At 35.9% G+C, this 14,196-nt stretch overlaps 1 protein-coding gene across 1 annotated transcript; it reads right to left on the reverse strand.

Annotated features, from left to right (window-relative positions):
- Positions 1-1,529: 1,529 nt before the first annotated feature.
- Positions 1,530-4,446, reverse strand: LOC114526114. Its single transcript, XM_028547616.1, has 3 exons — positions 4,093-4,446; positions 3,542-3,634; positions 1,530-2,759 (listed from the first exon to the last, which is right to left on the reverse strand). Exons 1-3 carry the CDS (start codon positions 4,420-4,422, stop codon positions 1,530-1,532), a joined length of 1,653 nt encoding a protein of 550 aa, XP_028403417.1. The 5' UTR covers positions 4,423-4,446.
- Between the last annotated feature and the right edge of the window lie 9,750 nt (positions 4,447-14,196).

The raw sequence follows: 14,196 nt of genomic DNA on the forward strand, positions 1-14,196 counted from the left end.
TACGTCTTCGTCTAACAACTGAGAGTCGACATGTATGCATTTCTTAAAACTAGTCACTGTTTCTTGGTCAATGAAAATTCAACTCGTTGCCATTAATACTTTGTGCCTGTTATAATTATTTGCATGGCTTTCTCAGCGTGTTAAATTTCTTCAAGTTATAAAAACTCTAAACTGTATTCATTTATACAAACATATGCACGTATTGAGCAAGGTTGCAAGCCATGCGTGATGTGTGGCACTGACAAAGGTGCAGTACTGCTCAAACCCCACTATATATGGAACAATTTCGCATTGGTCATTAATTTATGCAATAATATAATAATTTTAATATGTCAGTACTGTAAAACAAAAATAGTATGACAAGAACAAATGCATCAAAGTTAAAGGTGAAGTGTATAGAATCCAATGAAACTGATACTATAATTCTATTGTACAAACCCAACTAATCTTAGATTACGCTTTGTGATCGAACGATCAATTTTATACGACCTATACTAGCTGTATATAAAACGATTTAACTACAGTATAAGTTTCTGTATCAGTTCAAAGTTAAAGTATATAATTGCATTTAGCGATGCAGGGGGTTCTCCACAACAACATGAAGTCTTATTAGATCCCTCAGGTCATACTTAGTAGGAATGAAAGTGGAATCAAACTGTTTCAGTGTAGAATATACGTTAAAATCCAACATACTTGCGTATAAGCAGAACTTTGTTGGAACACCATCTCCAGGATCTTCAACCTCATAAGACAGAAGGCCATCGTTAAATTCAACTGTTTTCAAAGGTGTGTATTCAAATATAGTATCTTCATCTGCAAGCCAAATTCTCTGAATTCTTCCAAATTCGGGCAACATGCTTGTAAAAGTAGCATCAACTGCAATGATACAGCCCTTATTGGGAACATATTTTGTTCCGTGCAATTGAATCCACTTACATGTAAAAACGTTGGTCAAACTTTCAGGATTGGCGTAAAGCAAGCAGTCAGTAATTCGTTGAAAAAAGTGGGCTTTCAACATATCTGTCACCATACTGGATGGACCAATAACCTTTTCGGACTTAAATAACGGGTGTTGGCAGGGTGTTTGGGTTTCAAAGTCTGCACATTCATCAACCTGGCATCGCTCTGCCAAAGAGAGGCAAATGTTCTTGAAGTTCTGTAGTGGAGCCAGGTCTTTGAAATAACGGTGCCTGGCTTCAAAACGTAAACAACAGTGCCTTACAAGTGGACCAAGATACACAATTTGCTGCGGTATGTGGAGCATATAATGCATTTTGGGGGTAATATTCACACCTGGGAACACTTCCTTAAAGAGGATGAGGTTTGCTTCGATTAAAGTTTCCAATTCTTTAATAGTTTCAACACTGATGACTGGTGAAAAGCAGATCTGAACAATCAATGAAATCTGCAATATAAGCTGGTATTGCGGACAGTCATTAGCAACGAAGTTCTTCAAACAAATGGGCAAATACTTCAAGAAGATTCTAGCATGTTCAGCCGTTTGTTTCAGTTTATATTTCTCTTGGCCATTAAACACTGTTTCTCTTAAAGGCGGAGGACGGGTTAGCTTCATCTTGGTACCCAAGCTTAAGTTGGCAAAACGTACTGTTCAATTGTTGCAATGTTATAGATCCATTATCAATAAAATATTGCAATGCATAGCGGACTTCGTATTGAACAGACCCTTCCAAAAGGACATGCATTATGTCTTGGGGAAGCTGTTTCGTTATGTCAAATTGAGGTAAGCGGCTCAATACACTTCTTTCGTTAATTCCATATGTGGTCACCAGATTTTTCCTGCTTTCTTCTGTTGGAGCTGTTTCAATATCTTCGCAGTGTTGACGATACTGGACTAAGTTTCTTTCAGTAAAACAGCTAGCCCTGAAATTCTCTTGCATGCTTAGAAATGTACATAAACAATTTCGACATTTCTGGTGAGAAAAACCAACCTTTACTTTGAATCCTCCCCACTGGTGCTGCCCTTCGGTGTCACCAAGGCAACTGACTACGCCACCAAACAACTCCATAAAATTTCCACCTACCACAAATGTATAGCCATTTGCCAGTGTATGTAGGTCATTAATTATTGGGGTTAAAATCTTATTCTGACCGTACATTGAAACATCTTTAGCCTTCACAATAGCCAGTAGCCGAATGGCACAAAGCTTTGACCTATATTTGGGGCCAATGTTTCCAAGTGTATAATAATAAAGATCGATTTTGTGCTTGCCTACATGTGTGCCCAACGGATTGCAGACTTCAATCTCATCATGGTAAAGAATAATTATTAATCCATTTGGGTGCTCTATGAAGATTCTATTGTGCTTTATACATTCACCGTCACAAATGTCAAATAAAAAACCTTCTTTGCATACTTGGCGTGGTGCGGTTATAACATCTGCTATCTTTGAATTTGACAAGAGTTGCTGTAGACTATCAAGAATGGGAATATACACCATTGTGTCATCTTGTTCACAAATAAGACGCTTTGAGCCCTTGTTTTTATATGTGATTCTAGTGGACAGGACATATTGGATTGGTTTGATAAAGTTGACGCTGCTTTCCAAAAATGAAGACTGCAAGTAAGTTGTTTTAAGTTTGCTAAATGGGTCCTCGAAAGAATTGAAAATTTCTTCAACGGATTCCTCAGTCAATTTGTCAGCACCGTTTTCTACACAATTCAATACCTTTTGTTTTAGGTGTTCTTTTACTTGCTCAATTAAGTTGCTAGTACTTTCCACAATCCCATTCAACATTACCTATTTTTAAAGAGAAAATATGATAATAAATAACTATATGTAACACTGTAGAACATGATTTTATATGACAACTTGTGCAAAAAGGGATAAATATTTAGGACTTTTTAATAATGCTGAGATACAAATTAGTCAACCTGGAGAGTTATGTTCAAGTACGTTGAATTTAGCGACTAAACTAAATTTTCAAGGATAGCCCGAACTGTAATGATGAATCTTTTGACATTTGGTAACTCTCTTTTGTAACATTATGAAATATTATTTTCAGGTCCATGTTCAGGTTATTAAATTTTACTAAAAGTTTGTCATTTCTCATGGGTATTGTAGCTTGTCCACAAACTAGTATGTTAACAATAATAACAGCATAATTGAGTTATGCCATATACTGTATAACTCCATCATGTCGTTTAAATTAAAAGGCAACATTGCAGGAATTGCTAAATTAGGTGTAATTAGTTTGAGGAAATTGGGAATTATTTATAGGTACTGTTTGAACTTACACTGTAGCTTGCTGTAATTATAGTGCTGCTGTAAAACTGTAAGGTGCAACAATTGTTTATCCTATTTTTTTCTGTATTTCTGTATTGCCTATTCCAATATTATTTCTTTCTTCCTGTGTCTATCTTTTTTAAGGCATACTCAAGCTGGCAAATATAAGTAAAAAGGGGTAAAAATATATTACTATTTAACTATAAATATATAACAGAAATATTACATTGATATTAAATGGACTTGCAGTGTTATACCAACAATTAACGTTTTGATTCAAAAGAAGCCTTTCATACCTTTGGTATCTTAGACCGTGCTTGAAGTTTAAGCAAGAACTGAGCAGAACATTGCTTGAGGTCTACAGCTTTATCAGTTTGATTGACATCAACCTAGTAAATGTGCAGTTATTGAGTAAGAATATACAAAAAGTTAAGGTAAGGAAATAGAGCATACATGTATGCTGCAGAATTTATCCTACAGTACCCTGTAGATTTTAGAATTGCAAACTCCATAATTCATGGTCTCTCTTAATTCAGTTTTTCATACTCAGGCATATTAATGAAATGGGGATCCAGCTTAATTTCCTATACATATGGTCCCTATTTGCTGAGCTAAAAACAAGGTTTCAAAAAAAGTCGAACAAATTCATTTTAGTATGCAAAAATGACATCAATTACCACAGGGATAAGAATTGGGGAAAGGACTAAATGAGTAAATGTGGTAAAATGGTAAAATGTGCCCTTCTGAAAACATGCCAAAATATGTAAAATATGTTTATAAATTAGCCTGCATTCATGAAATGGAAAACCCCTATTAAAATGCATGAACACCTGTGAACTTACTGTACCTCAACAGTTGGGTTGTCATCCTCGCTATCAGTATCAGTCGACGTTTCCGAAGAGTTGTTGCTACTCATTTCAAGTGTATGGTTGTCTCCCTGACTGTCGTTTGGCAGCAAATTGGATGTCTCCGCAGCAGACATTTCCTCCTCGTGTTTCCGATGAATGTGTCTTCGGAAAGAATTCATTTTATTATACTGCTCTGGGCATCCATTGATTCCACATTTAATCTTAAAATTTGGATGGGATGCATGTTGCAAAGTAATATGCCTTAACAAGGCCTTCAGCGTCAGTGCTGAGAAAACAAAACAAATACTACATAACCACACGTTCGACATATTTAGTTAATTTTCCAGCCACAGTTCAACGCAAGAAATGAAATGCCATGATTTGTATTTGGCGCGAAGCCGCGAGCAGTGGCTATAACAGCCATCACTCAAAAATACTCGGGAAATGTCGGACATGCTTCGTGACCAGTTCGCCCTGTTCGTGACCCGCTTCGTGACGTGTACAAAATCACGCCACTAACAGTGTCGCCATCCCCTTTTTAAACTGAGCGGTTGGTGTGAGAATATCACTGGAAAATATACATTATTCAACGTTTAATCCTTTGTAATCCGACCCTTTAAAGGAAATTTAAGAAGGTAAATATTTGACCTTTTGTTAATATTAAAAGTAGTCTTTTATAGTCAAGTGTATTCAACACCGAATTACGAATGTTTATTGAGATTTGAGAATGAACGCTATAAAAGTCGCACGCTGGAGCCGGATCGGAACATTCAAGTATTGTCAAAAAAACAAAAGAACGGTAACTCCGAAAAGCATTTTGTATAATACTGACGACGACTAAAGTGCAGTCGAAACGTGGATTCATTAAAGCTACAAAATGTATTTTCGGAGTTACTGCTCTTTTGAATTTTATAAACATGCTCAGTGGTTCGTGTACTTATATATTTTCATGTTCCATGTATTTTGCGGTGTTCAACATTTAAATGAGCTGCCAAATTCCAATATCACAGTTAGTTTACTGTTCCAGAATGTAATGATAGTAATGTACATTTGAAGTTCCAAAAACTGCGATATTTGGCATCCTTTTATTCTAGCTTTTGTATTTTTTTAGGGTTGGGGATAAAAACAACTCCCGTAGGAATAGCGCGAATCGATTACAGGTAAAATGGTAGCGACTTCGTATTATTTTCTAGTCCTATTTAGCCAATTTAAACTACCTGGAGCAGAAAATTTTATTAGGAATTTTTGTTTCGAGTTCGTCAGATACTACTTTTCAAATACTGGAATATGGCAAAAATACTGATTTTCTAAACTTTTTTTGTACAGGGCCAAGCATGTCAATGGAAGACATAAGGAAACTGGACATCGAGGCTTATGATATACTTCAAGGTACTGCAGAATAGAAGTTGTTAATTGTCTCCCTATTTAATAACTCCCTATTTTGCTCTTGTCTGGCCGACACTCATTCATAACCCCCAAACCTGTGGCTGCCATCCTGGATCGACTGCTCAGTTTAAAAAGTATTTGCATGAGAGTTAAAAAGTATATTTTGTTCTTGAGCTAGGATCCTATTCCAGCTCAGCAGAAATTGGCTCAGCACAAAATAGAAACATCTTCAAGTAATCCGTTGTAATTTAATCCGGGGAAAAAATCAATAAAATACTCTACACCAGCTCATATTAATTTGAAAATGTTATATAGTTTAGACGTACTTGGGAAAATTTCTGTAGTATTATGGGAGTATTAAACCATACTGTAGGTATGTTTCACTTCTGTGATACAAGCAGCTGCAACTCATGCAATAAAATCCTTGTACTTTTGGTGTGATTTTGCATTTAGTTATACTTATCATGCAGTATGTACTGGGAAATCAATTACCATTTTTATCACTTCATTGAATTAATTAAGGCTAATTTCTAGGGGGTTAATGGGTCTTTTGAGTGGAAATCACACTCATATCAAATTCATAATCATACTTTTATTAATTTGCTAGATGCCAGTGTTAATGAAGATATGTTAATGGATTTCAGTCGGGATGATCTAAAAGACTTGTTTGCCGGTGCAGATAAATTTTTGTTGAGAAAAAAGATTTGGAATATTATTGAGAAAGCTGTAAGCTACATTCAAAGTAAAATTATATATTTTTGTTTCATAAGCATGCACTGCATCAAAGTAAAGTTAATTAATCTATTTTTGTTCCTCGAAGAAAAATTATCAGTTTTTCAATGTAATTCTTGTTATCAGCTTGCAAATTAACCGCTTGAAGTTATTCATAGAATAGCTGTCTAACGTACAAAAATTGCTATCTGAATATAATTTTTAGAGAGGATGTAAAGAAAAAATGTTAGAGTCTCCTAACTCTGCAAAAGTAAAGATTAATCAAACCCCAGTGGTAAATCCTCAAACTCCTCCTGTACAAAAACATTTGGGAATTTCGCAGTCACAACTATTGCGTTCACCTTCTTCCTGGTTGGAGAGTCCCCCTAGCCCTGCAAGTGTTGACCTAACTTCAAGTCAGGTGATTACCCCAGCACCTTCTCCGGCCTTTGTTGTATATACAGATAACGAAATTGTCTGTTCAGCCAAGACTGGTGATATTTCGCAAGATCTGTTTAATAGATTGATACGAAATACTGTGTCAAATATGCGATCAGCCTGTCATAGTTTACCTGTACCAAGGGAGCCAACATCCCTGGAAATGGGAGAAATGGCCAAGGTTCTATGTCAAAAGTATCCCTGTTTAGAAAGAGCTTCAGAGTTGACAGGAAGTGAAAGCGGTCATGTAAGTTAGACAGATTAAAAATTTAAAAGTGCAAAATAAAATTGGAAGAGGGGGGAGTTCCATGCCACAAGCAAATGGTTCATAGTAATATAGTTAGCTTCTGGTAGAAACTTTCTGTCAATTTTTAGATAATTATTTTTATTTTACATAATTAAGTTATTCATGAAGGAGTTGTTTACCCACCTAAACCTATCTATTACTATGAGCGACTCCTGCCTAGCTACTATATAGTTTGCCGATTATACTGAGATAAATGTTGTTTTTAATTTTGTAGCTTTTTGTGTTGTCCAAAATTAAAAAACGTCTTGGAAATGTTGTCCCAGCTAAGAAAAGGCAAGGAAAAGTGCCTGCGAGATCAAATAAACGTATTAAATTAGACATGCCTGAACTTGGTAAGTTAATATATAACCTATTTGTTTGTCAGAGTAACCCATATGCATGTCATCGTCATTTGATAAAGTTGGAAAACTTACTAGTACATGCAATGAAACAGCTCTTGGGGCCTGAAATTACAGTAGCAGTATTCTGCTAAAAGATGAATTTGCAAACTATGGGTTGCCAGGGGGGCATTGATCCCCTAGCCTAGACCAGGAAGGGTGCAGGTTTGGGTATAAATTCAAATTTTGGGGGATTATGTACGAAAATCAGAGCTTAAATGATGTATTTTGGTGTATTTGAGAGTTTCACAGGCTCTGACAATCTGGTAGCACCTTATCCTCCAATTTATATATAAATTTCTAATATCCTAATATCCCTGACAACTGGTGCTTGTACCTCAACCCATGTCCAGCACTTGTCTGCACACCCCCCCCCCCCCTACAAAATCGCTCTGGATCCATCCTGGTTCTACTTTTGCACTCACAGCATAATATAAGAGGATTGATGTGCCATGATTTGCCCTATGTTATTATGACTTTCCCTGTGTTGTACTGGCATCTAATGGGTTAAATTGCCTAACTGCCCTTGTGGCTGGTGAATGCTTTGCAATTAATGTATTGGACCCCATAGTAGAACCTGTTACACTAGTCATTACCGCATGTACAGTATATCCTGAAATTTTTAAATGCTTAAAAGCATTTAATGCAACATTTTTGTGATTTCCTTAAGTTTACACTATATGCGTCAGTCCACCACTGTGAAACTCCTTTCTTATGATAATTAAAAAAAATGAAAAAAAACACAAAGCATATAATTTCCGATTATTGTCCACAGTATAAAAGCATGAAAAGTCAAGTTATTCAATTCAGTATAACACTCATTATTTAGGTGATTCGAGTGATCCTTTGAAAAAAGGGTCAGAGAGTGAATCATCATCTACTGAGACAACAGACGGATCTAATGAAGACACCGGTCTTTGCGCAAGGCATTACAGTGCATTAGAGAGAGAACAAAGGAAGTGTAAACCTAACCCAAAGGTGATTAACAAATATTTGAATCTAGAGTTCTCGTCTAGAAGGCAATTGATTCAAGAGACGAAGAAAGATGAGAGGCCAAGCAAAATACTGGAGCTCTACCCATGTTTTAAAGATCCTAATGAGGTAAATGTAGTTGCAGAAATGTATCTTAGCCTGTTGTCCAGGTTTGAATACACATGACATTTGTGTTGCTGAAAATATTTGTTAACCATTTAATTAATTGTGCAAATCCGTATTAAATGTTTTGCATCCATTAATGTTTCGTCTAAAAGATAATATAAAAAAAATATTGCCTGTTTTGAAATATACAGTACATGTTTTTGCTTTGCAGGTTGTTGAAGAAGTAAGACGATGTCTGAAATTGAAGGAGACTGGTAATCCTGAATCGTACATGACTAGCCGTGTCAGTCTTCTGGAGAAGAAAGTCGATCAGATGATATACTACGGGATCTCAAAAAGTGCTATACAACCACCTATGAGCCAGTCAGTTGGTGAGTTGTATTAGTGCATGTACTCTATTTATGTATGTTAATTCTATCCAACTCTACAAACGCTGCTTATTAATCCCTTGCCAGGAGGTCAGCAATTGAAAGGTAAAGTGTCTGGTGCGTTAGCCACGGTGAAATGCTGAAGGCAATACTGCCAAATAAGGTTGTTAGTAAGGGTGGATTTCCACTTGTAGCGAAATAGTTCGCTTGCGAAATAGTTTAATATTTTGCTTTGAATTGAGAACAGTCAAGTTGAACTAATTGATTTATGCTGTTAAAATTCAAAAGAAAACACGCAAATATTTCGCTGCAAGTGGAAATCCACCCTTACAGCGTTAACACGTGTTAATTCTACTGTCAATTTTTATTATATTTTTCTTTAGACCAAAAGATAGTGCATTTGCTAAAGGGAATCCATGACATTTTTAAAGGAAAGCCTAAACTAAGAAGCTTATCGTGCATGATTCAATTTTTATCCCGGAGGTAAAAGTTTACTCTATATAATTATAGTTATATTTCAGTGCTGTTTGTTTCGCCGGTAAAAAGCTCGTAATTTCCCCTTTAATATTCCCTATAGTCTTGTCTTAAGTTTTAGAAATGTATGTGTGAAATTTATAATGCCTGGTTTCGATGTAGACTTTTAATCAGGGACGAAACTAGAGCGTTAATTCGGGGTGGGGTTCATTTTCATATAATATTCTGTTCTGCCCGACGGATTTCTTTGAAAACACGTATTCGCACAAACGAATTCCGTTGGACAGAACAGAATGTATATGAGAATTCACCCTCTCCGAAGTAGAGCTCTAATTTCGCCCCTGCATTTAATTCTTGCAAATTAACATTGTTTGATTTCCTTTTTATAGGATAACGAACTTCCAGACGTGTGGCAGCAAACACGCCATGGTAATTCTCCGGGCCTAATAATGACGAAAGAAAACGGCGCAATGATTCTCTTTGGAAAGGATGTTTTCTTGCGCTTCGGGGATACGGAATTAGCGAAAGCGGTCGTAGCCTTCCTAGCTTCCTTCTACCTCCTAGATTTGGACTACCCTTTTAGGTCATTGGTACCATTTTCTGTCTTGCAGAAAATTATCTTCCAGGACAATCAAGTGCATCCCAGTTGTCAAGGCGAAGTTGCTAAAGTTCTAAAAGACTTTGAAATGTATCATGACCGAGCATAACGTTTTGTGGAGACGGCAAGTTCATATATACGCCAGTTTAGAACATTTTTACTACATATTATCTGAACTGTAGTAATTTTTTTATTTTGTTTGCAACCCTAAGTTTGCGCTTTGAAATCACGTTTATGTAGAAATAAAAACGCACCTTATGAGCACATGCATGTCCAGCATGTTGTTTAAAATTGGATTTAGCCAAGAAACACGTGCAGTAAATTGCGTTTTTGCTCTATAAGAACATGATGTTAAAGCATTTGTTTTTGGTGTGGAACATAGTTTTTTTATGACCAAAACTTTATATGTTATTGTTTAAGAAGGGAAACCGCTCATTTATATTATTTAAGAAAAATTTCCCTTGTTCTTTCCTTTACAGCGTTTTTTAAAAATATTTTCTTGTGTATGCCACAGCGTAAAACAATAAGAAAAAATAATTTTATCTTGATTAACGATATTTTTCTGTAAATTAATAAGAAAAAAGAAATATTTTCGTGTGTATGAAACAATAAAGTATTATTTTCTTAGCAAGATTATTTATCTTGTTTGACCAGATTTTTCCCTTAAATCAAGAAAGCGTTTCTTAATAAGAATTATTTTCTTGCGTACGGGACAAAAAGTAGAATTTTCTTAGCAAGATTATTTATCTTGTTTGACCAGATTTTTTCCCTTAAAACAAGAAAGCGTTTCTTGGTAAGAATTATTTTCTTGCGTACGGGACAAAAAGTAGAATTTTCTTAGCAAGATTATTTATCTTGTTTGACCAGATTTTTTCCCTTAAAACAAGAAAGCGTTTCTTAGTAAGAATTATTTTCTTGCGTACGGGACAAAAAGTAAAATTTTCTTAACAAGATTATTTATCTTGTAACACAAGATAATTTGTCTTATTTTAAGAAAATATTTCTTCTTGCGAAAATCTAGACGAGAATAATTTTCTTACCCACGGGACAAGAAAATATTTCTTGATTCAAGAAATATTTTCTCAAAACAAGTTTTTTTTTCTTGTTTCAAGCATTTTATTTTTTGCAGTGTGCATGCATAAAAATGCCTATGGCAAACATTTACACACCTGTGGGTCCCAACAGAGTGCTTAGGCATTCAAACTCTAACAATTACATTGTTATGCGTGATTTCAAAGGTTTTCGGTTTTTTTGAGACACCCTGTAGTTAGTCATACCGAAGTTGCAGTAAGGCTGGTACTTTAATAATCATACTACTTTCAAGTACTGTAAATTACTTCAATTAATCTTAATCATACCTTTTCTGGCGTCAAAAGAAACAAATAATCATAGGAAACGTTCCTTTCCAGTAATTTATAAGTTGTACCATTGCACAAATTTTGCAATATTTCGCAAGTAAGATTTTTCTCAATCGTTGTATTCGTTGACGTCTTTTTAATGTTAACTGAACAGCAATATGGTCTCTTGTAACATTCCACTATGCAATCTTTCGGTTTGGACACCTTGATTGTTGTGAACACGGTTGTACTAAGTCTGAAACCTACAATGCAAGTAACACTAACTACATAATTATAAGCAATGTTTTAGTCAATTCAATTAAGCCCCGTTTAAACCACACTCAATTTATCAGCACGGCACGGCTAAAATGGGTGCCGTGCATGCTCAATTAATTAGTGCTCAAGCTACCAAAACAAAGGCCGGGGCACGGATGAAATGGGCACGGCCGGCACCCATTTTACCCGTGCGGTGCCAATAAATCGAGTGTAGTGTAAGCGGGGCTTAATAAACTATAAGATGGGAAGATAAGCTGTTGCCCTACGATTTACTCCTGCTATGCAAATTGTTTATATCATTGTAGAGTTCTCTTTGTCGCAGTCAATAAACACTAAGGGGCCGATTACATGGACCTGGCTAGCCCGTTTGCCAGGCTGGAATTTAGCAAACGGTTTATGAGCAATTTTTGCCGGGCTGAAATTTAGCAAACGAAAAAAATTTCGCAAACGCAGAAGCCATTGTTGTTTATGCATGTGTGTAACACTGCGCATGCGTTGGCGAATTTGTAGCCTGGTTTTCCGGGCTGAAACGATTACATGCGAACTGTTCAGTCTGGTTGACATAACCGGGGTAGCCCGGCAAAGTGGGCTGAAAGTTCCCATGTAATCGAAACATCAAAAATTGCTTGCGATAATAAAATTATAGGAAACGGGTGCCGGGCTAGCCCTGTTCATGTAATTGGCCCCGAAACAATTAGCAAAGTAGGTTAAATTGTCCGGCTGGCTAAGCCACTGAGTTGTTGGAAATTTTGGCCGTATTTCCACTTCTGTTTACAATGGATCAATGGTTTTCATGCATATTTTTCGATTTGGATATGTAATGAAATGACGTATAAAGTTTGTAACTTCATAAATTCTCGTGTGTTTTGTCAAACTATCTCCAGAAATTCCAAACTGATACTATATCAAGCAGTTCAACCCTTACACAGATGATATAACAGGTTCACATAAAGAGCTGCCACACTCGTACACAACAGCAGACAGAGACGTCTTGCACCAAAGAAGCAGTGGCGTAACTATTGAACGATAATTGGGGAGGGGCGTTTACTTATGTATACAATTCTGGCCGACGGATTTCTTTTGTAAGTGCAATGGTTTACAATATAGAAATCAGTCAGTAAGAACAGAATAACATTATATATTATTATATTATCATAAGTAAACCATGAACTTATCATACCCTCATACGTTGAATTCCAACAGATATTCTCTTGTTTAATTCTCTTGTCTGTCGCAATCATGATGAAGTTGTACGAAATGCACCAGTTCAAAAGTAAAAAATAAATTCTGGACCACATCACGAATTTCAAAAACACACTGATATATAGCTACAAATTTTCTAAAAGGAAATTAGAATGCCGATAACCTAATCATCTAAGATTATTATATCAAGGTTTAGGTTAAGGTGTAGACATTCTCGACGGTTTATGAATCACACAATCAGCGTACAAGGTATTAGGAATACGATAAGAATATCGAATAATCGGAATAAATTAAGGTTAATGTCGTCTGAGCTAAAGGCGTGTTACATGCAGCAAACTTATAAGGGGAATAAGAATGTAAAGCTTTGCTTTTCACCTGGAAATCTCATTTTTTTATAAATTACCCGCTGACAAAATCAGCCTGAAATTTAGACCAACGCGTATAAGAAAGCTGGACAACGTGTTTTTATGATACAACATCAGCAAAGTTATTAACTACATAGTCATATTAGGTAAATAATTTTCACGTTTGCCTAAAGTCACCAAATTTCCAAATCGCGCAAAAAAATTGATCAATTGAGGAAATAAACGCGCGGTTCTTTTCCAAAACGTTCGTGCACAATGCATATAATATTTATACATGCATGCTAACAAATGTGGCACGACGTCTTTAACACCTGTTCGCTGCAAATGTTTGTTGCGCGTCTGGTGGCTCCCTTCTTATGCATATCTTATTTGTTTAACCGGTTATTGAGTGATCACTCTATACTGAAGTCATGATCGAAAAAATACATTACTTGTTTATAAGTTGCCAGCAAAATCATGGGTGCGTTTGTTTTATAACATTATTTGAACATTTTCTAACTATGAGAATGGTTAAGACGAACGACTGTGCAAAATAAATGCGCTTGATATACTAAATGCACATAATATATTATATATATACACACAAATTAGATTCGTATCTGTTACTAGGCAAGTATAGGGTTTACAAGAGCACTGGAATTTATTATATTATTAGGGCTTACTACGGATAACTAGGGTTATTTATTTGATGTTAAACCGGTTTTCCACTAGCGATATTTTTCGCGCGAAGCGACACTTTACTTTTGTTTCAGAGCTCTCAACTGCGACCATCTGGAACAAATTGCTCAAATACAAAAGAGTAAATTCGCTTCGCGCGAAAATTATACCAAAATACCCACTAGATCGATTTGTGATCTATATATTTTCGTCGTCGTTCTCTGATCGAACCCTGCACGTTGATCGCGGGTTTAGTGTGAACAGACCGCACGATTATAATACCTAACATTCTAGTAATTCAAATCCAAACAAACAATGTTGCAAAAATTAGATGATTACAGTTAGTTGAATAAAATTAACGTTTCTAACTTACCTCACAACTATTACCGGTAGACCTACTTGAATATTTCAATGAAATGTTACTAAATTGAGAGAGCCGAGCTGCATGGAGACAGCAGGAAGTTATGGTAGCAGAAGAGGAGTTAACAATAAAATTTGAATTCAAAGT

Source organism: Dendronephthya gigantea, unplaced genomic scaffold (assembly GCF_004324835.1).
Source record: "Dendronephthya gigantea isolate DGI-Jeju-01 unplaced genomic scaffold, DenGig_1.0 000037F, whole genome shotgun sequence".
NCBI lineage: Eukaryota > Metazoa > Cnidaria > Anthozoa > Malacalcyonacea > Nephtheidae > Dendronephthya > Dendronephthya gigantea.

Excerpts from the sequence above, each read along its gene's own strand:
- LOC114526114 (XM_028547616.1), bottom strand. The coding sequence starts at position 4,422 with ATGTCGAACGTGTGGTTATGTAGTATTTGTTTTGTTTTCTCAGCACTG. Across the intron at positions 3,635-4,092 it reads ATGACAACCCAACTGTTGAG|GTTGATGTCAATCAAACTGA; the intron begins GTACAGTAAGTT and ends CACATTTACTAG. Across the intron at positions 2,760-3,541 it reads CACGGTCTAAGATACCAAAG|GTAATGTTGAATGGGATTGT; the intron begins GTATGAAAGGCT and ends CTTTAAAAATAG.